General features: G+C 47.2%; 1 protein-coding gene across 5 annotated transcripts in view; it reads right to left on the reverse strand.

The window, feature by feature from the left end:
- Positions 1-256: 256 nt before the first annotated feature.
- Positions 257-26472, reverse strand: part of RIOX2 (ribosomal oxygenase 2) — an 845240-nt gene continuing 819024 nt past the window's right edge. For all 5 annotated transcript variants that reach the window (XM_086934530.1, XM_086934533.1, XM_086934532.1 and 2 more), the window contains one exon: positions 257-500. In XM_086934530.1, coding sequence (XP_086790656.1) covers positions 342-500 — 159 coding nt within the window. In that variant the 3' untranslated portion in view covers positions 257-341. The remainder of the gene's footprint in view (positions 501-26472) is intronic.

A 26472-nucleotide genomic window follows, 5' to 3' on the forward strand; every position in this document is an offset into this window, starting at 1 on the left:
ATGTAATACGAGTGTGCATACATCTTTGCATATCTCATCACAATAGAGCGTGTGCTTATGAAAATATGTTTTGGCCATGCCATGATGCGTTTTATTTTCTGTTTTCTTTTGGACAATGCTGCACAACACTGGCAACAAATGATGTTTGCTTATTCTGTACAACATTGCGTGGCTGTGATTAAAGCTTGTGCTCCCAATATAGGTGAGAGAAATATGGATTTGGTGCATACTTATAAATAATGCAAAGGACGATTCATTAGTTTGATAAACAGTTTATTTAGAATGTTATTCGTTAAGATTTAAAGGCTCTTTTCACATCCATGGAAATCAGTCCAAAAATGTTAGATCACTCTAATTAGGCACTCCGTCCACAGGGATAACACTAGGTTTTCTTTATCAGAGTCTGTATTAAGTTTCAGGTCCTTAACCGACACAACTTCATTGCTCAAAATTTGTTTCAATGCATCCATGTAAGAAACTGGGAATCGGAGTCCATTCATCTGGAAAAAAATAGAAAGAACACATTTATTTATGTTAAAAGATGGGAAAATAATTGTAAGAGTATCTGTAATTTCCATTAAGTAGCACTAATAAATATAAACATTTGAAAGCAAAATTAAACAATCAGCAAATAATATAGATTTGACTATAAAAACCTCAGTAGCGGACATTTAAAAATACTCATTAAAAAATATTTAATATACACACAACAATAACATCAACACTGGGCCAACTGCCTAAGACGGTGGACGCATAAGCGGAGAGATCCCAGCCAAGACTTTTTATTCTGAATCATCCGCAGGCAGTTGCTATCATCTGCCAGTACAAGAGGGTGTCTGATCTGCTATCCGTCTCTGGGAGCTTTGGGTCGGAATTACCGCTGAGCGGCCGGCGGGATGTGCCTGTGACTGCATGCCCTGGCGACCTGCACGGGTGAGATGTGGGCCCTCGGAGTCGATGCCTAGGTAAAGTACACATCGGCTTTGGGGTTCACTGAACCCTGTTGAATCGACACACTCTGTGTGAAGTGGACCCTACACCATATTTGAGAAAAAATGTGAGGTCACCTACTAGGTTGACCTAGGTACTTCAAGAAGTCCCAACAGGGTACTTCATGTGAACTGCCGGAAACCTTTTGTTGACAGGGCTGAGATGAACTACTGATGAGGGACAGGAGGATGAGAGTGATCCTCTCCCTGATCCCCTCTCACACAACCTTGTTGATGGATCAGTTGAAAAAGTAGTCTTGGCAGACAGACTCACTAACAAACTGCAAGCTGATTGCAGACAAGTTCTCAGTCAGTTTCCTGGTCTCTTTTCTTTGACACCCAGTCAGACAACCTGGTGTAGCCATGAAGTGGATACAGGAAACAACCTGCCTCTAAAAAGTACAATTTACAGACAGCCTTACCATGTCAGAGATTGCATCAGGGCAAACACAATGAGATGTTTGATGGAGCCCTGAAACTTTTCAGACACTCACCACCAGTTACAGATCTGGGTTGAATCCATCATCGTTCTTTATCTCACTTCGCCACCCCAGCTCAGACACAGCTATATATACATATCAGTCTTGACCCTGTGCGTCATGGGAAAAGTCCAGCCCGAACTGCCAAGCCATGTCTTTCCTGGACCTGAAACAAGCATCCTGGGGCCGGTTTCGGGCTAACAGTCCTCAGCAGCAAAGCTGATTTAAATCCAGTGAAAAAGTGAGCAAGGGACCCATGTCCGGCATACCCTGCCTGCCAACTTATGGCGAACAAAGCAAATACAAGGAGATGATGGACGGAGCGCCACTCACCCCCAGTCACAGATCTGGATTGAATCCATCATCGTTCTTTAGACCACCTCGCCACCCCAGTTCAGACACACCTATATTCAAATCAGCCTTGACCCTGTGCCTCATGGGAAAAGTCCAGCCCGAACTGCCAAGCCATGTCTTACCTGGACTGGAAACAAGCATCCTGGGACCGGTTTTAGGCTAACAGCCCTCATCAGCCAGGCTAGCTTGAATCCAGTGGCATGATGAGCTAAAAAAAGATGTATTTAGGCCCAGATCTCTGTACTGGGGGGAATGTATGGCATTGTTCTGCATTTTGTCCACCAATTGTTCTTTTTGTATTTGTCACCCCGAGTGGGATGGGTATGCCCAGACGTGAAGAAGTGTGGCTCAATGGTTAGAGCGGCAGACCCTGATGCAGAAGTCAGGCCCGGGACCAGAGTTCAATACCCGCCTCGGCGAGTCTTGGGCTCAATTTCCTTGGACCTGATAATTCTCGCCTCGGTGCCTATTCTAATCATGGGTCCCATTCTGCAACTCTGGGCAATAGCTTGCTTAATCTCTACAACGGCCCCAACAGCGCTGGGATGCCGGGCTTCACCTTGGGGGTGCCCAGGAGTGGACATTTCACAGGGAAAACCCAGGAAGGGTTCCACAGCGGTATGAGTTACAGCGCCAGAACACCCCAGTTGGGGTATTAGTGCGCTTTACAAGTACAAAACTACATTACGTGGGTCCCGTGCTCTACATGCCACTGGAGTCAAGCTATCCTGGCTGATGAGGGGTGAAACCCTGAAACCGGTCCTGGGGCGATTGTTTCCAGTCCAGGGAGGACCTGGCTTGGAGGGGTCAAGACTGATTTGTATATGACTGGGTTCAAACTGGAATGGCATGCAAAAATCGATGGATTTAGGCCCAGATCTCTGTACATGGGTGAATGTATGACATTGTTCTGCATTCTGTCCATCAATTGTTCTTTTTGCATCTGTCACCCCGAGTGATTGATTGATAAGCTTTTATTCGATATGCAAGATATCTTGTAAGCGTACACAGAATACAGCCATTTACAAAACTACAAAAAAAACATCATTTAAAAAAGCAATATTAAATGCACATTTAAAAAGATAAAAGGACATGTGATGCCAAATTAAATTAGCTAAAAGTGAATTAAACCGCTACTGACAATCTCTTGCATCAAATCAACCAAAACTGTTTTAAAAATTTGGCTATACCACATACAATAGGGGGGGAAGTATCCGTCATTAGGATGCGCAGGGCTACCAGATAACTACGTGTGCCCATATTGCGACAAAGGGGTTTAAGCCAAAAGCTCCTGGGCTTTGCATAGTCCGGACATTCGAATAGGATATGCGTAATGGTCTCTATCCTAGTGGGACAACATGCACAATAAGGGGACGTGTGAGCACCTGATTTCCACTTTGATACCAGAGCACCAAGTGGAAGGGAGCCCACTCTAAATTTAAAATACAGTGCTCGGTCAACTGGAAGAGTAATTAGGTCCAGATAAGGCTCGAAAACTACTGCATCTTTTACTGTTAAAAAGGCAGCTGTGGACTTGCAATGTTCCGAGCTTATAACTAGCTGTTCCGCAACCCAATTCCAGTATAGTCTCTTCAGAACCTCTTTTGGTGGAGCCGATCTTGATAACCAACAGTCCCCCAGTCAGATTTCCTCCAAAAGTTTTTTGGTATCTCTCAACCATCTAATTTTTGCCCAACCGCCCAGGCTCATTATCTCCGCCAACCCATCAGCATACGATTTTAACTCTTCACCCCTCCAGATACGTGTCCATAGAAGGAGTGGGCGAAGCCGGGCTTGGTCTTTAATGTTCTTACAGCCTGTGTCCAACAGCACAGGTACTGTTGGGGTGCTCGGAGGGATGGCGATTATGGATTTTAGGAGCTTACTCTCTGCTGTTGCCAAGGCATCCAGACAGCAATGCCCCCACAGTTCGGCCCCATACAAGGCTGATGTTACTACCTTAGCCTTGTAGATGTCAATTACTGGGGTAAGCGACCTCCTCGGTGATGACCGGAATTCCCTCAGGAGGGCACCTCCTACTCTCTTATGGTTGAGGACCATCTTAGCAATGTGAGGTGACCAGTTCATGCTATCCGTAATCCGAATTCCGAGGTAGTCAAATTCGGATACTTTCTCCAAGGCAACAGAATTAAGAATAGGAGGGCGGCCCAGTTTCCTTGGAGGATTTAGGACTAAGAACTTAGTTTTATCCACGTTGATTACTAGGCCCTTTACAACACAGAAATTCTGGAAACGGGTTAACAGCTTCTGGAGGTCTTGCGGAGTCTTAGAGATCAAGAGCGTGTCGTCCGCAAAAAGCAGGGTGGGGATCCGCACTCCTCCGAGACAGGGGGCGTCAGCTGGTTCTTGCTGGAGATATTCCACCACCCCATTCACATATAGTGAGAAAAGGGTGGGCGCCAGAACGCATCCCTGCCTCACACCCCTAGACACTGGTATTTTCTCTGTTAGCTCTCCATTTCTTCCCCAGCGGACCTGAGCAAAGGTATGGGCGTGGAGGCTAATAAGGAGGGACAAGATGTAAGGAGGCAATCCCAGCCCATAAAGCACCCTCCATAACTCCTCCCGGGGGACTAGGTCAAAGGCAGTCCTCAGGTCTATAAAGGCCAGATATAGACTGCCCTTGCTTAGCTCCACCATCTTCCACCCCAGAAGTGCCAACCTAAACACCTGCTCTATCGTCCCCATTCCTGCCCGAAAACCTGCCTGGAAGTCTGATAATATTTTATTTTCCTCCACCCAATGAAGAATCCTACCAAGTATAGCTTTTCCTGCTATCTTTTGGGTGGAGTCTATCAGGCTTATGGGGCGGTAGTTCCCCGGGATTTCTCTGCATCCTTTTTTATAGATCCGGACCACCACCGCCCCCTTCCAGGAATCGGGCACTGGCCCTCCCATCATGATGTCATTAAGGAGAGCTGCAATAACCCTTCCCCACTCCACTGGGTGTGCCCGCATGAGATCCCCCGGTAGGCCATCTGGACCTGCTGCCTTGCGGGGGGCTACCCACCCAATTACCTTTTCGATCTCTAAAGGTGTAAAGAGATTATAGGTATGGGGTTCGGATACTAGTGGGGTGGTCACCCTAACATTTAGTTCCCCATCTGCCGGGAGGTATAAAGCCCCAAAGTGTTTTACCCAGCTTTGTGGGGGGATATTACAGGGTCTCATGGTTTCCTCTGGCCTGTTCCGGGAGCCTACAAGGTTCCAAAAGCCCCTTGAATCTTTACTTTTGCTGGCACGGAGTAGGTCCTCCCAAAATTTCTCTTCCCACTCTATCCTGGCAGTTTTAAGGGATCTATTGTAGGCCTTCCTTGCTTCCAGTATACCGCTATGGGATTTGTGCTTCACTGCCTCGACAAGCCTTGTTTTATGTACCCTACATGTTTGAGTATACCAACCATTACCTTGCTTTTTACTTCGATTATTTCCTGACTTGCTAGAAGGGATGGTAAACACATTTGTCAAAGCCTCTACTAGAGAGACAAAGAGCCCACTCACCCTACCCACCCCTTCCGAGAGAGACCCCAGAGTTGTCACTGCTTGGTTTAAGAGGGTTGAGATTTCTCCAACCCTTTCCTCAGAGAGGACCAATTTAACCCATTTTAGACGTCTTCCACAGAGAGAGACTACAGACTCATCGGGGGAAGCTAATACGGGGTTAATGGGTCCCTTTGTTGCGAAGCTCCACCACTGGGCCATGGTTAAGGAAAGTGGGTTGTGGTCACTTTCAATCGTCGGGACCACAACCATATCCCTCACATGGTTCCAGAGACACACATCTAGTAAGATATAGTCTATTCTAGAGGTGTGTCCTGGACTATTGTAAGTGTGGGCCCCCCCCTGTCTGAAATTGTCCTTCCATTCACTGCCCTTAGGTTTAGTTCAAGGCTCAGGGAGTATAGCTGTAACGCCACTTCTGACCATCTCCTAATGGGTGGAATCTCTAATACAGGGATCCCTATCCTAGTGTCCTCCTCGTCCTGGTCAAGAGCAACGTCCGAGCCCAAGGGCTCGAACGTACAATTCATGTCTCCCGCGACCAGGATACATGACTTGTGTGGAGTTTTATTCAAAAGGGTCTCTAGGAGAGATAATACAGAGGACTTCCTCCCGCCCTTAGTCCCTCTGGCGTAGACATTATAGACATTTCATACTATTCTTCCCCTTTGGTCTCTTAAAATAATATTTTGGATATCCGGACAACCTGTCTGTGGCTCCTCTATTCTGCAGTCTAAGGAGGCTGCTACCCATATGAGCAGACCGCCCGAGGGGCGTCCTCTCCCTGTTTCCGAGGTTAGCGCAGGTACAGAGTAGGAGGAGAATCTCACCCTATGTACCGACTCCAAACTCCAGGTCTCTTGGAAGATGCATAAGGAGTGCTCATCAACCAAGGCATTCCAATCTGGGAGGGCCAACTTTCTTGCGATCCCTGCGACATTCCAGCTGAAAACCTTAAAAACTAGGTCCGTCACAGCTGATGTGTCACTGGTCGCGAGAACACTACTGTCTGTAGGCCTCACAGAAGGAACTTGCAAATAACAATCTAGAGGAATGGGCAGAGAGGCTACCAACCCACTAGCGCTTACAATTGAGGGTGAGGTAGTTCGGGATGGTGATGCTACCATTGGGTCTATTCTATTCACAATTGCTTTAACTGTAACTGTATCTGTAAGTTCCCTTGAATCGCCCTCCTCCAGTCAGCAGCTCCCTGGCACCCACGGAGGGTTCAGCCCATAGCCCCCAAGGCCCCCAGCCCAGCGTGTATCCCAGTTTTGACAAAAACCAGGGGTACTAGGACCCTCCCATGGCGACATAACAATTTGCCTTGGGTAGAAATAGGTTAGGTCCACTACTTTAACCCCTACTGAATCCATGTTTTTTACAGGACTACAGATGGAGCTCACTACTCTGGGGTCTTGGAAGTTTAATATTATACAGTCCCCCTCCTGAGTTTTTTTCCCCTGCCCTACCCACCCTACTCTGCGAACACTTAGAATAAGCCCGTCCACACCAGTCGGAATTGGCTTATTTGACTTTAGCCAGTGGATGCACTTATTCTTAAGAGATTGGTGGTTCTCCAACTGGCCTTCCTTCAGAGGGGGAACATTTACCAAAACAGCGACAAAAGGTTGGCAGTCTGGCGGGAGGTTTACAGGGGGGATCCGGCGTGTGAAATTTCGAGGGGCCACTGTGGTAACAGCTGGGGCTATAGATTGGGGAGCAGTTTTGGTGACCATTCCTGTCGCTGTTCCCTGAGCTTTATCTTGTAAGCCAGGTGTTTGGCTAGCTTTTGCTTTACCTCTGCTTGCCAGGGGCTGCACTTGTGGAAGTGACTTAGGTGTAGTTTTGACAGCCTCTATGGGTGTTGACGTTCCTTTGGGTTGGGGCCCTACTTTAGGTGGGGAAGGAATTTTAGGTGCTAGAGCTTGCACTCTACTAGTTTCAACCTTATTTGACCTTTTTGGGGGATTGGAATCTACCTGTGGTGGTAAGGAAGCTACTGGGGGCGCACTACCCTTTGGTCCCATGTCCTGATTATCACTCACTCTTTTTAGCTGTTTAAATGTAGTTTTAAGTGAGTAGAACCCATCGAGGGTTGATTGCTCTAGTTTATCTATTCTAGCCCCCAGGCCCTTAACCTGAGTCAGTAAGGGCATCAAGAGACTATTTACCCTCTCCAAAATGGTATCAATAGTCACGGGATCAATAAACTTGGGAACATTATCAGTACTATTACTAGTGGGTGGGCAGTTATTTAAACCCATGTGAGAGACCACAGCATCCCCCTCCTCCTCAGCCTTATCCTCTGGGAGCAGGCCCTTTGCGTCTTTCCCGCCTTGGCCAAGGGACTTTCCTGTTCTTTTGTAGAGCGCGGCCTGTCTCACCAGCCTGCCCTTTTTATGGTTACCTGCCTTTTTGCTTTTAGCCCTTTTATTCTGCCTACTTGCGTCAGTTACAGTTACAGAAGGCACCCCATCTGGGTTTGCTGTAGTGGGGGTGGGCGGTATTGGCAATAGTGGCTGAGTTATAGCTTTGTTTAGGGGCGTGTGAGGTGCAGGTGGAGGTGGTGTACTTGGGCCACCCTCTTCCTCAATGCCACTCGGAAGAAGCGCGGCCAGATGTTCCAACCTGACTATATTTTGCCCTATTTCTAGCAGCTGGGGGGGTCTATAGTGCAGCCCGGGACATCAACAGGGGGGGCAGATTGGGCCCGCTCACAGGCCGGTGTCAGGGCCTGTGCAACGGCCCCCATAGATGAGCGTCTGGAAGGGAGATAGACCTCGGATAGGCGGCGTTCGGACATAGCAATCTCCTTTTCTATTACTGCCGCCACCCTGGTGATAAAGCGGTCCATAGTTCCAATCACTGGGCTCCCACCAACAACTCCCCTTTCGCCCTCACTCCTGAGCAATTTGCCAGAACGGGTTGACATGGTTAAGGGTAGACCCTAGGGAGTCACACACGGCCCACCTGTGCTCGGCGCTGGCGGAAAGGGACGTGGCCCAGCCCAGCCTTGACAGCCCCTGACTGCCACAGACTGCCCGCCCTTTGCTCGGGCTTCGCTCGGCATCCCGCTCGCGTCCCGCTGAGCGTCGAGCAGAACGTCAAGTAGGCACGTTGCAGGCGGGGGGGCGTGTCTGTTGGTGGGCGCGTCCGCGCGCACCTGGGGAAGCAGGGACTCCTGGACTTCCGAGTCCCTGCTACAGCGCCGTCTTGGTGTTCTCCTCAAGCGTCTCCCAGTGACCAGCGCTTTACAGGCGGCTCTCCCACGTTTTGCAGCCGCGAAGCGGCACCGGCGGAGCGGGTGCGGCGAGAGGCAGCGGCACAGCTGTCAGTCCCGAGGTTGGATGGACAAGCAGCAACCTCCAAAAGCTCCCAGGTGAGTGGGACGGGTATGCCCGAACGTGGGTCCTGTGCTCTCCATGCCACTGGTGTCAAGCCATCCTGGCTGATGAGGGGTGAAACCCCAAAACCGGTCCTAGGATGCTTGTTTCCGGTGCAGGGAGGACCTGGCTTGGCAGTTCGGGCTGGACTGTTCCCATTGGGTGCAGGGTCAAGACTGATTTGCATATGGCTGGGTTCAAACTGGAATGGCATGGTGAGCAAAAAAACAATGGATTTAGGCCCAGATCTCTGTACTGGGGTGAATGTATGACATTGTTCTCCATTCTGCCCATCAATTGTTCTTTTTGCAGAAATTGCATTTGGACAGAGTTCCAAAAGATGCTGGATTTTGGGGATGGGGTCATTGAGCCTTCAGATATACATTGAGCTAGTCTTGTAGTCTTTGTGCCAAAACCCCACACCCAGGAAGGTAAGAGAGAGATGAGGCTCTGTGTTGACTACCAAGGCCTCAATTTAGTCACTAGAACTGATGGTTATCCACTTCTAAGGGAAGATGAATTCATTGATACTTTGATCCGGCAGACAAAGGAAAGAAGACAAGGCAGCTAAACATGGTGGAGGCATCTATCACTGTCGTATTCATGGCCGGATGGGGCGTTTAGGCAATCCTGTGAGTCAGGTTTGCCTCGATCCTCCATCAAGCCACTTCTGCCGTAGCGCTGGGGGAGAGGACGATGGAGTCAGACAGATTTCCCCTGTTTTGGAGCCACTGCCTGCGGAGACACCACTGCAGGGCCCTCATGTGTCAAAGTGAGTACGTGACTAGGAGAATGCAGGAAGTCTGCAGGACTCTCAGCACTGACAGACTCTTGCAACATGCTAGAAAGATGGCACCATATCCTGAATGTACTTAATTATCTGAGGTCAAGGTAAGGCGCAGAGAAGGGTGATGTTCAGTGCGGAACTTGTGAACTGGAGTCGTTGGGAGGAGCAGAGTTGAGGTTTGGGCTTGTTGATTGAAAAGCCCTGGTAGAACAGCAGAGATTCTGTCAATGCAACACCTTTTACGATGAGCTGGCTTTGAGGCGCCAGATGTACAGGTATGGGAAAATGGGAATACCTGACGGTCTGAGATGGGCTGCAACTACTGCCATCACCATCATGAAGACTTGAGGTGCTGATGTCAACCCAAAGGGTATAACTGCAAATTGGTAATACATAGAACCTACTAAAAACCGCAAGTATTTCAGATGAGATCACAGGACATGGATGTGGAAGTACGCATCCTGCAGATCCAGGGACACCATCCAGTCTCCAAGCTCCAAAGCCAGTTGAACTAGAGCTAGGGTCAGCGTCTTGAACCTTTTCCTTTTTGAGGAATAATATCCAGAAAATCAGAATAGGATGCAAACTTCCGCCCTTCCTGGGCACTAGGTAGTAATGTGTCTACGAACCCTGGCCCTTTTCTATCTCAGTCACTAACTCCACCACTCTTTTGAGGAAGAGAGTTGCTATCTCCTGCTATGGAATGACAAAATGGTTGGGCAGCAGAGAGAAATGGGGGTGGGAGGGTTGTGGGGACAGAAACTGAATGAAGGCAAGGGTGTAGCCCTTTTTACATATTGAAGGACCACTAGTCCAAAGTAATGGCCTTCCAGGCTGGAAAAAAGTGGGAAACAGGCTCTGCATGGTCTTGGCAGATCCTTGGCCTGCTTTCTTGGGGAGGAGGAAAAGGAGGAGGGTTGCAAGGTGCCTTTGCCTTTAGACGGCCTCTATACTGTTGGATGTGAGGGTTCTACTGCTTCTGAAGTACCGGAGGAGCCTCTACGAAGCTGAGAAATAACAAAGTCCTTGGTTGAAGTCAGAAGCTGAAGGCCCAAAGGCATGGCCATGGCTTTACAGGACTTAAAACAATCCAGTGCTTAGTCAGCCTTATTTTCAAACAAGCGGATGCCTTTGAAGGTAAATTCACTCAGATTAACATCAGCATTGGGGAAAAAATGGGGTGTCCTGAGCCACTTATCGCGATACAGCATCATAAAAGTACCCATGACTCTGTCAGCAGAGTCTGCGGTATCCAGCCCTGATTTGATATGTCAGGAGAAAAATGTTCTTTCATGAGGGAGGGAACATGTGGGAGAATCATTTGGACCTTGTACCACACGCTGCGGTTGAAGTGGGCGAGTAGGCAGTTGTATTAAGGGACTTCAAGAACACACAACCTGTAGAATAGGTCTTCTTTCCCCAGACTTTCAAACGTTTTGACGGTTTCGGAGGGTGCTGCAGGGAAGGCACCTCCCGAATGGGTATCCTAACAGGACACCTAGTTATTAAACTCTCTTGCAAAGGGTATATGAAGAGGAAGGTGGGATTTCCAAGAGCAGAGCAATAATGGGGGGCAACCAGCCAATTGACTGCAAGAGCAAAGAAAGTCTTCTCCCATGCCACCATGATAGGTTCCAATTAAGCAGCATTGAAGGGGACAAGGGGTTTAGGAGAAGTCAATGAGAGCAGAAGATCCTGAGTGAGGGCGTTTTTCTTCATCTCCATCGTTGCCAACTATAAGTCCAGTATTTCTGCATGACATGACCTCTGGGGAAGTGAAAAGGCCGCTCAAATGAGTTGACTAAGCCACTACCAGATGACAGGCCTTGAAATCCCAGGGGGTCCTGCTCTGAGTCACCTCCAGGGAAATACTCCACAGGGTCAGAATATGTCCCAGTCATTTCATGGAGGTATGCTCTACACGCTTCCTCTTCAAGCAACCTCTGGGCCTCTCTACAGAAGTGAATCTGAAGCTTGACTTCAGGCTGCGGCACCATGTTTAGAGTTAGAGACAGAAGAGATTGTGATAGTGGTGGTGGTGGCAGTCAAAGAGGGAGTAGCCGTCCCCAGCATTGGCTGCGGCAAAGCAGTGTGTCGGATCAAAGCAATCTGGCAAAGACACTGGTTTTGATGATGCTGCGCTAAGGGTGCAATGGACGGTGCTGAGGTCTTGGCAAAGATGGAATACATCACATTCAGGAATGCTGCTGTCTCCGATCCCAGAGCGGGGATTGCAGGAAAAGCCAGGGATGGTAATGAAGGCTTGACAGATGAATATGCAGACGGTGAAGACTCCAAGAATGAAGGTTTGTCCACAGTTGAATCCATAGGAGGTGCAGGGCTGATAGGAGGATCCATCGGTGTCATGTCGAGAATCTCTGGTTCTAAGGACGAAGGTCCTTTGGGAGACGGAGAGTGACGAAGGGATTTACATCTGGAACAATTCTTCTCCTTCCTTCTCAGGCTTCAAAAAATCATACAAATATCACTAGACATGTAGAACTAGTGACTAGAATAATCTACTCAACCTAACTGATACAATTGAGCCGTAGGAATGTTTCTCAGTTCATGTTTCAAAACTCACTTTTAATAAATTTATTACTAAAGCCTGATTAGTATTGGTCATTTACAAACAGCCCATTTTCCATTGAAATGGCCACAAACATTCCCACTTACATGCAATTTTACTGATAAAACCATATATTGTATAAACAATTATCTATGGAAATTGGTTTTCAGCAAATATGTTGATCATTTGCACATCACCAAGTAAAGTGTTTCGATTTGTTTTCATCCTAATAAAATCAATTTTTTGTTACATAGACTTTTTTTTTTAAAGCTTTCAACACTACTAAAACACATTTGGAAATGTCTGTACAGTTCATTTATAAGCTATTTAAATGCTGTATGTTAGAAAAAAAACAGACATCCCACATCCTTTCATTTCATACTTTTTGTACAGCACGACTATCAAACAGTTCAACTTTACAAAATCCTCTAACTTTGTTGCTTATTTTTTCCTGAAGGTTATGTTTAATTTTCTTTCTATGCCTTCAAATTGTAAGACATAAGCTGGCATTTAACCTCTGTATCTGAACACAGAGCAAATGTGACAAGATGAAAACAAGATTGGCATCGTTATTGCCCTTTCACTTTCTGGGAGAACAGAACATCTGTTTATATCAGCTCACCAGAACTGCCTAGTAGGCCCTAAAAATTGCTTGCCCTGATCAAATCTGAAGTGCCATAGTGAGTGGGTGGGTGGGTGAGTAGATCTGATGAGACCTGCTTCTATGCTTCCTCTTTTTCTTGGTCGAAGGTGAAGATGGAGAGCAGGAGTGGTGCCGGGAAAGCTTCCAGGATCAGTATTCGACCTTTGATCGGGCCATGAAGAGTTTGGCATTCCGCTCCTTGGTGGCCTTGGGATGCATGCTGAGGCACGAGTTGCAGGTCTTCGAGTCTTGATCAGACCCTAAGCACCAAAGAAAGATAGCTTGGGGGATCGTAATGGACATCTGTCCCCTCACAGTCCCTACAAGGTTTAAACCAAGACTTTTTGAGAGAAGACAGGGTACTGTTCAATCTTCAAATTGGGTGAGGAAATCTTCTCAGAGAATAAAGCTCCGGATCTGCGTAGAAGATGCAGAATAAAGGGAACTGATGTTGATGCACCTGGATGGGTGCTTTAGGGCCTCAGTGGCGTCGCCTGTTGTCGCTTCCAGCACCAACTGAGTCTGGTGGCCTCTACTAGTGTCCTTGATGTTTTTGAAGTTTTCTACATCCAGTTTGACTCCTGGAGTTGTTCCACAGGTGAAGAATCTGCAGGTATAAGTATTCATCAAAGACAAATAATCCTGGGCAATGGAGACCCGCGCGTGTCAGTGGTTGGCCTATGTCCCAGTCAAGAAAATGTACCCTAAAAGCTATGTTAAAATTACTTAAAACTTATAAAACACTCGCAAATACGACCAGTAGTGGGGCAGCCATACGCTGTCATTTCAAAAGATAAACATGGGAGAAATAATAAAAGTACTATACGTATTAAGATATAAAGAAGTGCAGAAGGTAAAATATACTTGAGATTCCATATCTAAGGCTGAGGTTTAAAAATACCATACCGTTCTCCGAGATGCAGCAGAATCAATCAGTGTCATGAGCAATAGACCATCCTATAGCATTACAAAAATGAGGCGATACAATACATACTTTAATAAGTACATGAAAAAAATGTGCATTATATATAAGGTGAGATTTGTTGTGCTTGGAACTCACTACCATAGTCCCATTCACTAAAAATCCATTTGTTCCCTGGATATAATACAGTCTTGGAGCCTATACATCTATTAGGTTCCGAAAGGTATGTACGAGACTTACTGAACATTTAAGAGATAACTTTATAGAGATGGCAAATAGTAATTTACCCACCAGCTTCCGTACACTAACAGACAATGAAATGTACTTATACACAGAGTGGCAAACCATGTCTGTTTGTAATAGCTGTAGATATAATAATGCAGGTCTACATTGCTTGATCTTCAGTGACCTCACCAATGAGACTAACAGATTCTTCCTAATACAATATAGCTCGCAAAAAAAGAAAAGGCTCAGCTGCAATTGAACAGAGACCGAGTCACAGGGACAAATATAAGGTCCTGATCGCATCTGGCAAATGAGGGAGAGGCAACCAATAGATGTGACAGACCAAGGCGTAATCTCACTAGGTAATAACGATGGGAACTAGGGATGGTGAGCAATCATGGCTCTATAAATCTAGTTGTTACTAACATGCCACATGTTTTAACTAAACGTTTGCTGAGGTCCACCTCCTCTCTGTTACTCTTTGTACAACCCATCCATTCTTTCTTGACCAGGGTTTTCGTGGACCTAGTGATACTCGTGGGGTGGTAAAAGCATTCTTCCCTCCCTATCATTGTCAGCTATATTTTAACATATTTCAACCAGTCAATGTTCCCTGCTGTATCTAACTTCAGGCAGTCATTGATTATGGCCTTGGTTAATGCCGCTTCAGGGTGATACCAAACGGAGATCTATAGCATTAATGGAGCTAACAAGATGAGATCTCTAATGTGTTCAAGATCTAGTTCTTCATTAAAATTGGATGCTGGTACCGACCTGGGCAAGCATAAAAGATTGCGTACACATTTATTTTCTGCAACCTGCAGTAGCTCATGTATTTCCCATATCCCTCCTCCATAAGTGGCCACTTGGACACATCTAGCCTTGTATATATATTAAGCAGCACACCCATTGATGAGCTTCCTAGTTTCTTAACAAACTTATGAATTGCACCCACATTTTGTTCAAAATCAAAATCAAATCAAATAAACTTTATTTGATTACACAGAGGTCAACCATAAAAGTTACAAAACTACATATACGTAGAATCAGACATATTAAAACACAATGTAAAAAACAAACCCGCTCCAGGACATTTATCAGTTTCAGGAAAAAAGATCCATAAAAGTACATAGATACTAATTCGTAAAATCAGACATCCCATAAAACATCATAATAAAATAGGCCTGCTTTCCGCCTGCATCCTTTTGGAAAACTAGGCCATCTTACTGTTACCTACCCATCAACCCCCAATTATACATCCAAACAAGCCCTTGATTTCATTATAGATTTTAAAAGCCCACAATAAAAAATATACAATCCTCGTTCAATAATTGGAGATACAAAAGGGCTGGGCGAACCTGGCTAAAATTCAACTTCTTTAAAATAGGAACCAGGAAAGGTCTCCGTGGAATTGAATTTTTTTTACAAAAGAACAAAGTGTAGCAAATCCTGTGGAGACTGACCGTCCAGCCACAGGATGCTAACACTTGTCCTCTATAACAACTCTTGGGTCTAACCAACAGGAGGTGGAAAAGATTAATCCGGAACCTAGCTAGTAGGAACTTCTCATGTGTGGATAGGGACCCCAGTAGGTAGGGCTCCGTAAGTGGTGTTGTTTTAAGCATTAAAAACCTGCGAACACTTGGTTTCTTGAGTTCCTGCTCATCCCTATCCAGTTTCTTTAGTGATAAGAAGGCTTCCCTGACTAGTTCCACGTCCTTCTTGGTAATGGTTTCAGGCTTATGAAATAACTCAACACAACCTACCCCCTCCAGGCTACTTTTAATATATTTAAGCCATGGAATTTGGGATACTTTATCAAGTGACAAGCACTCTCTCAATATCTTATGGGTGAGATTTAGCTCCTGGTTCAGCCAGCATTTTAACCAAAATACAAGAGAGCACAAGGCCAGAGTGTCACGGGATCCCCAATTCTTCATGGGCCGCCAAGTTGGAAAGACTCTGTGGGACACACAACAGGCGCTTCAAAAAATTATTCTCGGACACCTGGAAAGGATTCACTTAAATATGACCCCAAATTTCACTTCCTTAACTGACTATTGCCAGGCTTTTAGCCTGATACACCTTTAGCATAGCACCAATTGGGTTCCTCCCTATTTTGGTGGCAAAATTCAAAATTATCGCGTTTGCCCTGACCAAAGCCCCCTTTTTTTCGTAATTTGGGGCCCCCATTGTAACTGATCATCCAAGCGAACCCCTAGATAAGAAAAAAACATTTGTACGGGGGATAATAGAAGAGCCAACCCTGAATTGGAAACTTTTTTTAGATCGGGACCCCACTTGCATGATGTAAGATTTTGAGTTGTTAATGGCCAGGTCCCGATCAGACAAAGTTAAAAAGTGCCTCAAGTATGGATTGAAGGCCTAATGCCGTCCTCGCTAGAAAGACGGCATTGTCCGCGTAAAGTAGGACGGGAAGTCCACACCGCCCTACATATGGAAAATCTACCTCTGTAGTTCTTAATACTTTGTCCAGATCATTTAAATAAAAATTGAATAAAAAAGGGGCCAGTATACACCCCTGCCGTACACCCCTTATTTCCAAGTCCCTGGTAACCCTGAGGTCCTGGGAGAATCTCACATTAGCCTTAGATGACCTGTTTAGATCCTCCAAAAAGTCAACTATACTATTCTCTACCCCCATTGCCCTCATGGCCTGCCACAGCTTAACCCTGTTTACACAATCAAATGCAGAGAACAGGTCCATGAAGGCAAGGTATACAGTACCTGGTCACGCAACTGTATATTTACTCAATATCAGCAATAGATTGAGGCATTGAGCCACAGTAGAACGCCCAGGGCGAAATCAAAACTGGACATCCGATAAAATGTTTTGCTCCTCCGTCCAGCTAGACAATCTATCCAAAAGTACGTGGCCCACAACCTTGACCACTGAATCAAGAAGGGAGATAGGTCTATAGCAATAGGTGCTATTCCTATCCTCCTTCTTGAAGACAGGGACGATGGTAGAGTTAGCCCAGGACTCAGGGCAACCATTGTTTGCGGCTGCATTAAACACAGCCACTAATATTGGCGCCCAGAATGAAGGGTCAGACTTGATTAGGTCCGGGGGAATACCATCAGGGCCCGGGGCTTTATTGCTGGTTAATCCTGCAATGCCTTCCACCACCTCACCCAATTCGAAGTTCACTACAGGGGCATTTGAATCACGGCCAACCTGTGGAAGGAGCTCCATTGGGCTTTCAAGCATTAATTTAAAATGGAGCACCCATTCCGCCTCCGTAATATGGGAGTCAAGGGCCCTCACATTATCCTGATCAAAAAGGGAGCCATTCACAATGGTCAGAACCTAGAGCTACTCCGGAGGGTACTAGACTCTATCAGCTGCCTCCAGGCGTCTTCCTTCATTTCACCTTTCTGTTTTACCAGAGATTCTTTGTACTCCGTCTGGCAAACTCACACCTGAGAAGAATTCCTTGGGTTTGCTGACAAGGCTTCCCTCAGTTTTTTAGTGGCCTTGGAGCAAGCAGAATCAAACCATCTCGGTCTAAGGGGCACAGTTCTGCCAACCGGGACACTTAAAATTTTTCCAACTTTTTAAAAAAATGGATTCAAATGCATTGATAAGCTCGCCTGGAGAAGAGCCTTCATCCGTGCACAACCCTACCTCGTGGGCGCAAGATTCTCTTACCTTCCGATAAAAGGTATTCGGTGAAATCTGTGACCATTTAAGACGATATAGGCCGTCCGTTGGTTTAAGCGTACCCGAGGTTGCTACTCCACTAATCTGTGCTATAAATGGGCCCTGCAGGTAAACATACAGAGGATTGTGATCACTGTACACACTCTCCTCAATATTGAAACCCCTAAATTATGCTTTTAACGAGGAAGAAATTAAAATATAATCAATGAATGGCCCCCTACCTCTTCCATTAAAGGTGGGCACAGGGAAAGTATGATATGGGTCAGAGATGGTCATGATGCACATCATGTCCAAATCACTTATCAAATTATTTAATGCCTCCTCTTGTGTGGAATGTTCAAAATGAAACCCCTTTAGACGCAGATAACCCAACTAGGAGACCCTGGTAGTGAGCATGGGGTTTCCACAAGGGTGAATGTTGAAATACCCAAAAACTGTTAAACTATGTAGAATAGAACCAAAAGATTGATTAATAAAAGTGCCTAAAGTAGCAATATTACTCACTCCAGAAGGGCAAGCCACAGAATTATAAAAATTAATAAATCCCCAGCTGTTGTCTCCCCATTTTAATATCAATGCCAATATTCCTGGACTCGGGGATGGAATGACCTGAATCTGGCAGTCGACTGCCAGGGAAATATAAGTTACTAGTCCACCCCTGGGTCTACAACCAGCTGAGGAGATGGCTGGCACAAAAAAAGCCATGTAACCCTCCAGAAATAAGTCACATTCCACCGACCAGGTTTCTTGGCGGTTAATCACAAGGAATTGCTTCACAAATTTTAGCCATGGAGGATCATGAAACTTGTTTGCTAGCCCTGCAATGTTCCAGGATAAGAAATTTTTGTTTACGGATACCCCTATATTCTCCTCCACTATCTCTTGTGGTTGATGAAAATTTAGGTCAGGACCCTCTATCAAGTCATTCCTTAGTCAATCACAGCCCTCTATTACTGTTAGTGATGAAAATCTATTATGTAGGTCCATCATGGAGCATGCACCATGCTGTCCATCTAATAGGAATTGAGTATGGACGGCAGGGGTTAGCTGTTGCGTATACACAGGGGTTGATCCCTGTGACCACCCACCTTAGGAAACTGCCATTTTAATGTTGCGGGGTCTTTCCCTAGATGAATCAGGTTATAGAAGTAGCCCAACGGGGATTTCCTGATTACAGATCCTGGCTTGATAGAGGCCTGGTGTGCGTCCCCATACAGTATCCTGCCCGCGGTATGAGGGTTATCACAATTAATATTGACACACTCACCCATACCTTTTTTGCTAAGGCTCCAGATCCAGGTTAACCAACAGGCCATGATGATATTTTTGGCCACTCTAGCCCCCAGGACGGTATTAATTGAGAGCCAGTGGATTGTTTAATTTTTTAAGCTGCCCAAAGTCTTCATTACCCCTACCGAACCCCCCCCCCCCCCCTTCCCGGGGAGAGGTGGAACATTCCCCAAAACCACTACGTAGGGGGTACATTCAGGGGGAAGATCTATTACAGGTAGACTCTGGAACTGCACTTCACTGTTCTCGTATTTCCCGTCCCTGGAATGATGGCAGATGCCAGGGACAATGCTGGGGCGGCTACCACTACTACAAACAGGTATATCCCTGCTAAAGCCTACTGCGGCAACCTTTCCATCATTCCCCGCAAGAGTTACAAGCTGCTTTGATGGATGAATTAAGGGGGAGGCCACAGAGATCGGCTGAATGGTCAGCTGGTTGGTCCCAGACACAAGGGCCCTTACATTTTTCTGACCTGAGTCAGCACTTAGATCTCCTAGGGGGGGTGCTGCAGCCTTACTAATATACAATGCTATGGAATCCTCAATCCGGGTCTGCCTCTCAATAATAGGGCCCAATTTTGCATCCAGTAAGTTAGACATTGATGCCTGCAGTGCCACTAACACCCCGGAAAAATCCAGGGTTGGGGGATTAATAGGGAGAACTGCATCAAATACAGAAGATTTAGCACTCAAGGTGGATTTACATTTTTTAGTTTGTCCCCCTATAGATTGAATTTTTCTTTTGGTGTGGCCCCCCAACTGCAGAGTCTCTTTTGTTACCTGGGCTGCCTTTTCTCTCGGTAAAGCAGGGAGCAGTTTAACTATGTTACTAAATAGGCTGGCATCAACTCCCTATCCCCAACAACTATATTACAATGCCAGGTGATAAAGGAGCCACCAATGGGGGCTCATTCAAATGAGTAGGTAACAGGTTAGAAGTCCAGCAGCATTCTGGAGGTCCTCACATAAGTCCACAGAAAGCTCAGGGCAAGGACCCTGGCTTGCATGTCCATCATTTACTTCAGCCTCTGATACACATAGGCGCTGGATATTATTTGGAGACCTCGAGAGGCACCTATTTACCAACCTGATCTCCTTGTCCAACACAGAAGCAGCCCTTTGCAAAAAAATATCCATGGTGGAGACCCGACTTCCCCTTCGCCGAGGTGATGCGAGGGACAGTCACAACCTTACTCCTGCCCATAATTAATAAACATGAATTAAAAAGCCGTTTTGGAGTGGGAGTTATAAAACAGAATATCAATTAAAAAAGAAGCGTAACCGCAACAAGTTATTCGTATATAAAACATTAAATGGGCATCCTAAACCAACAAGGTTGAAAGATGAGTTCAACTTCACAGCCCGAACGGACCTCCACCCCGTACCACGTCCACCGGCCTGACTTGATGAAGTCATAGGTGACGAAGGCACCTATAATACACAGGTAGCAGACAACCCCAGGCAACACTGACTTCATCTTAAAGAACAGCCCACAACCATGAATAAGTAACCACAACCAAAAACTAAATACCGGGTTTTGAAAACTTCGATCCCAGACCACAGGTCACAGAGAGGGGGTCCAGCCCAGCCTCGTCCGGACACGGACGGGCACAGACGGGCCCACTCTTGGTCCAGGCACGTCAACGCACGCGCCCCACGCAGCGGTAAGCCTCAGGCAGCTGTATCCAGTGGAAGTGGTGTCAGCTGTGGCAGAATCGAGCAACGATGCATGGGAGCCTCGGAGAGTGAGTCCTGGCTCCAACCCTGGTCCAGTAAATCTGTAAGCGCTTCCCTCGCAGCGGTAAGCCTCAGGCAACTTTATCCGGTGGAAGTGGTGTCAGCTGTGGCAGAATTGAGCAACGATGCAGGGGAGCCTGGGAGAGTGAGTCCTGGCTCCAACCATGGTCCGGTACACCTGTAAGCGCGTCCAGCGCAGCGGTAAGCCTCAGGCAGCTTTATCAAGTGGAAGTGGTGTCAGCTGTGGCAGAATCGAGCAACGATGCATGGGAGCCTGGGAGAGTGAGTCCTGGCTCCAATCCTGTTCAGGTAAATCTGTAAGCGCGTCCCGCGCAGCGGTAAGCCTCAGGCAGCTGTATCCAGTGGAAGTGGTGTCAGCTGTGGCAGAATCGAGCAACGATGCATGGGAGCCTCGGAGAGTGAGTCCTGGCTCCAACCCTGGTCCAGTAAATCTGTAAGCGCTTCCCTCGCAACGGTAAGCCTCAGGCAGCTTTATCCGGTGGAAGTGGTGTCAGCTGTGGCAGAATTGAGCAACGATGCAGGGGAGCCTGGGAGAGTGAGTCCTGGCTCCAACCCTGGTCCGGTAAATCTGTAAGCGCGTCCAGCGCAGCGGTAAGCCTCAGGCAGCTTTATCCGGTGGAAGTGGGGTCAGCTTTTGCAGAATCGAGCAATGATGCAGGGGAGCCTGGGAGTGTGAGTCCTGGCTCCAATCCTGGTCCAGTAAATCTGTAAGCGCGTCCCACGCAGCAGTAGGCCTCTGGCAGCTTTATCTGGTGGAAGTGGTGTCAGCTGTGGCAGAATCGAGCAACGATGCAGGGGAGCCTGGGAGAGTGAGTCCTGGCTCCAACCCTGGTCCGGTAAATCATGTACATTTTGTTCGAAACAAGAGCATCTTACCCAGGCCAGGTGTTTCCAATTACATGCCTTGTCGAAAGGTAACCCAAAAATACGTAAATGTACTCACTGTTTTCATTCTAGTGCCCTGGATATAAAATGGTCTCACCTTCCAGTTAGAAGGGCCACAGATCATAGTGCAGGATTTTGTTTTGTGGGAGTGTGTCCCTAGAGATTCCATATTTGCTGCAAATCCCTCTAGCAACCTCTGGATTCCCATAGCTGTTAACATAAGGACACAGTCATCCGTGTACTGAATTCGGAAATTATTGTGGTCCTTGTCCTTGGAGGGCCTGCCATAATTTCTACTAAATGTTTCTCCAGAACCTTGATATAAATACATTTGGGGACCCCTCTGTCACATTTGTAAAAAATTGGGACTATGTTGGTACTGGACCAGGACTTAGGGGCCCACACAGGATAGCGCTGTTAAGATGTCGACTAGAATGGGAGCCCACAGCTCAGTGTTATTTTAAAACAGGTCAATTGGCACCTCATCCGGCCTGGGCGCTTTGTAGCTTGGGCATTTTGCGAGAGCTAGGATGACTTTGTCTAATCCAAAGAGCAACTGACAGTTTCCTAACCCCCTATCCATGTTAGAATTGATTGACACGTTGTTATGCCCTGCATAATACTTTCATATCTTGCAGTTTACCAGTCCACCTGCTGCTCAGCCACTGTGTGTGTTTGGAGCAGAATGTTGGTAATGCTGTGATGCGTGGAATGTTGGGTGTCTGACTGAGTGAGGTATGACAGTTACAGATGGGCTGAGCAGCAGGCAGGCTGTTCCTGGTGGGGCTTGCTGTGGCATATGACCAAGGGCTGACTACTGGGCTAACCTACATCATCATCACCGGTTACCTGGACTACCTGTCTGATGTACTTACTTACCATCTGGATGTACTTTAACCGACTACAGATTAAAGGTACATGTTTAATCTACTTGACTACCAGTGTCTACTTCTACTACAGAGCACAACATATTTTGGCGACAAGCGACAATTGGAGACGTTCCTACAAGCCTACTTGTCTCTACAGTTGGTCTGGTAATCACAAGATGACATCTGCACAAGCCCACATGAAAAGAAGAAGCCACAGGTCTAACTTGCCAAGACAGCATAGAAACGACGCAACTTTAAGCACACTAAAAGCGACTTATGAAGAGACTCAAGAGCTTCCAAAGCAACACAAGATGTCACAAGCAACAAAAGAAATTGGCACAGCACTCTTCACAGCCCCACCAGTGTCCTGTACATTGGACGTCCCAATCAACAGAGTGCTGTACCGTGTGGTTGTGTGTACACCCACAAGTCCTGCACCTGCAAGGAGAGTCTACTTATTGGAAATTATTTTGAAATTGACTACATTCTACTCGGGCGCAGCACACGCCAAGACTTACAAGGACAGTTGTTCTACACCTTATCTGTCCACTGCCAGTTGTGGGCGCTACTTTGGAGGTGCCTGATGATTCTCTTCATGTACTGTATGTTTTTAAAACTCGTGATCTTCCATATCTATGAGGACTCTCTTCAACATGCAGATAGCCGTTGATGTTTTCTACTTTGAATTTCCACAGGAGGTGCACAGAAACGGTTGCTTCAATTCATGGAGTTAGAGATATGCCATGAACATTTTGCGTAATGTAGTTGACAGCGTGTGGGAGCCGCTTTTGCAGAGATACTGTTCCTGGCCTTCCACTTTACTTTTGGCTTGTTTGGACGTTTCAGGTTAAGTTTAATTATAGTTATTTTTGGGCCCCAAGGCTTCCCTCACAATGGCAGTTTAACTGCTTCTGCCACACTTTTAAATAGTAGCTCGATCTCACACAGAGCCTGCTCAAGCTCACACACGCTCTTATAGTCATTCCTGCTGCTTCCTGCCTTCATGATTTGTGACGATTATCCTCAGCGTCACTGCAGCTGCTCTGGAATCCTTGGAGCACCTTTCTCCCGTGAGCCACCCTTCCTTACGTCAATTTACGTGCCGCCATTTTGTGCTTCCACCGGTACTCTGCACTGCTTCAACTCTGTCTCCGGTATTTCATCTTCCAGCATTCTTGTGCCAACCATGCCAATCACGTTTTTGTCAGTTGATACGTTTTCAATTAAGTTATTTGAAGCTTTAGCCTGTCTGAACGCCGTTGTGGGAGCAAGTTTTACACGTTTTTTGTCTGTTTGCCTGCAGCATGTCACCGGTATCGCAAGGTACTTTTCTTCTATAGAGGGCCTGCAGCATTTAATCTACGTTCTCCAGTACAAATACTCATTTGGATGGGGGGCGGAGCTAGCCGCGAAGAGCAATGTCCACACATTGAGTGAGCTCCTCCGTGAGCCCACCAACATCATCCTGATCCTACACTGGCGGAGTGACCACCGCACCTAAAATTGAACGTACTCTGCAACTTAAGGCTCCAACGGCACTCGGTGGAAAAATCGGCACGAAACTGTGCAGTACGAGTGACCCATCGACCTCTGCAATTAGATGCGGCCCAGAGACAGACGGCATACGCAGCGCACCGGACTATAGTGCGAGGCTAGGCCGGCACGCACAGCATGCTACCCGGACTGTGGTGGCCCCGCCCACCGCTGTGACGCAGAGATCAAGGCCGACCCGGAGCCTTAGACCAGAAGGGAAATCGGAAAGCACCCGGTGCTCCTCAGGTACGGCGAGCGAGGTGACAAGGGGGAATAGCAAAATACAGCCCCCCGACCCAGCCACGAAATATATCATGGGGCTGCTGGCAGAACCGGAGTGACGCGGGGGTCCCGAGGATCAGTGTGGGACCTGGGAGCAACTTAGAACAGGAAATTCCAGTCCCAAACACGAGAGGAACCGGGGCGGATAAGCCACCATAGTAGGACTAGCTCCAAGCGCACGGAACGGGCCATCGCCATCAGAATCCTGCGCTCGACGCCTGCCGCGGCCCTGGGCGGCACAGATAGGGTGTGGATTGAGTGGCCTCCGACATCTCGACCGGGTGGGCAACGGGACTGGCCCCAAATCCCCCGACAACGTCGTCTGACTGCAGCCTGAAGTACCGCTGGACCCCTGGGGTTAAACAACGCGTGGCCTTGGAAAGCACAGTCCCGGCACCAGAGGTCATCTCGACACGGGAAAAATTAAGCGACAGGTAACAGCCTGGTGAGACCTAGGGAAGCACCAGGAAGCGAAGCAGTAGGTCACCAAGATGGGCAAACCGGACAGAAACCAACCAAAGCTGAATTTCGATCAAGCAAAGAAACCTCAAGAACAAAATGGCGACAATCAACCGCCAATCGCTCAAACCGCGCAAACAACGGGAGAAATAGCGTCAGACAATATACAGTCAATGTTCCATACGATCCAAACGGCAGTGACAAACATTGATGGTAAAATAGACGATCTCAGGCACAGAGCTGATCGAATGTCTGAGAGATTGGACAGACATACGGAGAGGATTGACATGGCCGAGCGCAGAATTTCGGAGGTGGAAGACACGACTACCCAAATCTCTGCAAAACAAACGGGGGTGGATAAACAACTAGCCGCACTGACAGCCAAAGCCGAAGATTTGGAAGCCAGGTCCAGAAGAAGTAACATACGCCTCATGGGAATTGCGGAAACCACCAACACAGGCCCAATGGAGCAGTACGTGGAGAAGCTATTAATAACTCTGATGGGAAGATTGAACAAGCTCATAGATCCTTGGCCCCGAAACCACCAGTGGGCTCCAGACCGCGTCACATCATTGGCAAAATAGTGAACTATCGAGATCGTGACGCAGCTCTGCGCATAGCGCATGAACTGGGGTCTCTGAAACACGAGGGAATGGACATAGCGCTCTACCCTGATTTCACTCAATCTGTCCAAGAAGAGCGTAAGAGATACATACAGGTTAAGCAAAAACTCCGAGATCTCCAGATCCCATATGCCATGCTATACCCGGCTAGGCTGAAGATCACAGATAAAGGAACCACAAAGATATTTAATGATACCAAGGCTGTGTCCAAATACTTGCAACTGAGGAAGCCAAAAGGAGAACGCAGGAGATCGCCAAGAGATAGACAACAAGAACAAGGTCCCATGTCAGATGTAGAATGATACGACAAGAGCGGGAGGAGTAGGTTGCAGACGGGGACTGTGGCCATCCCTGACTAACGCGACATTGCCCAGGGAACTAACTAACAGCCTACAGCATAAGCGTCAGGTAGACGCGCCACACCAAAAGACGGAGCAGAACTATGAATCCTGCAGCACTGAACTTCCCACATCCGGAGAACCCAGAGACGATGACGGATGGACCAGATAAGTGGCATACAGGACACACTGCACTATATGTACTAGGAAAATGTTGGTTTTCGTGTGTTAATGTTGGTAAATATACCTGGAGTTTGGTAATAATAGACTAAGTTGAGTTCGATTTGGGAACGTGGTCTATGGCCGCAGTGTACTTCCATACTGATAAACCAGGCCTCCCCACCCGGATCTTCTAGGTGAAGGGAGGGCTGCAGCCAGGCAGTTGCCGCCCACTTGTGAGTACCACAACTGTTTTTTGGTTACAAGAGAAGAAGGAGACAGTGGGGAGATGTCTTTGTCCTGGGATTTGCGACAAAGTGGGTGGGGGAGGGACTGGGGGGAAAAAGTTGAAAATCACCTAGCAGTAAGAGGCACCACTAGTTTCAGTTCACGTGTTCACACTGCCTCAAGGCCAGACCCAGATACACGATCTGCCCGATATGATTGGAATACACAAGATGCCAGGACACCTCAGACTAGGACGCTGACTCTAATGTAGTGGAATGTAAGAGGCTTACAGGACCCGCGTAAAATTAGGAACGCAATCGCGTACTTAGACAGATACAAGATAGATGTCGCATGCATCCAGGAAACTCACACTACACCCCGGAGAGATAACAGGATAGGGAGTAGATGGGCTCAATACCAGGTGGCGTCCTCATATTCAAACTATGCCAGGGGTGTACTGATATTAGTGAAACGCAACATCCCGT

This window comes from Lissotriton vulgaris, chromosome 8 (assembly GCF_964263255.1).
Source record: "Lissotriton vulgaris chromosome 8, aLisVul1.2, whole genome shotgun sequence".
Taxonomy (NCBI): Eukaryota; Metazoa; Chordata; class Amphibia; order Caudata; family Salamandridae; genus Lissotriton; species Lissotriton vulgaris.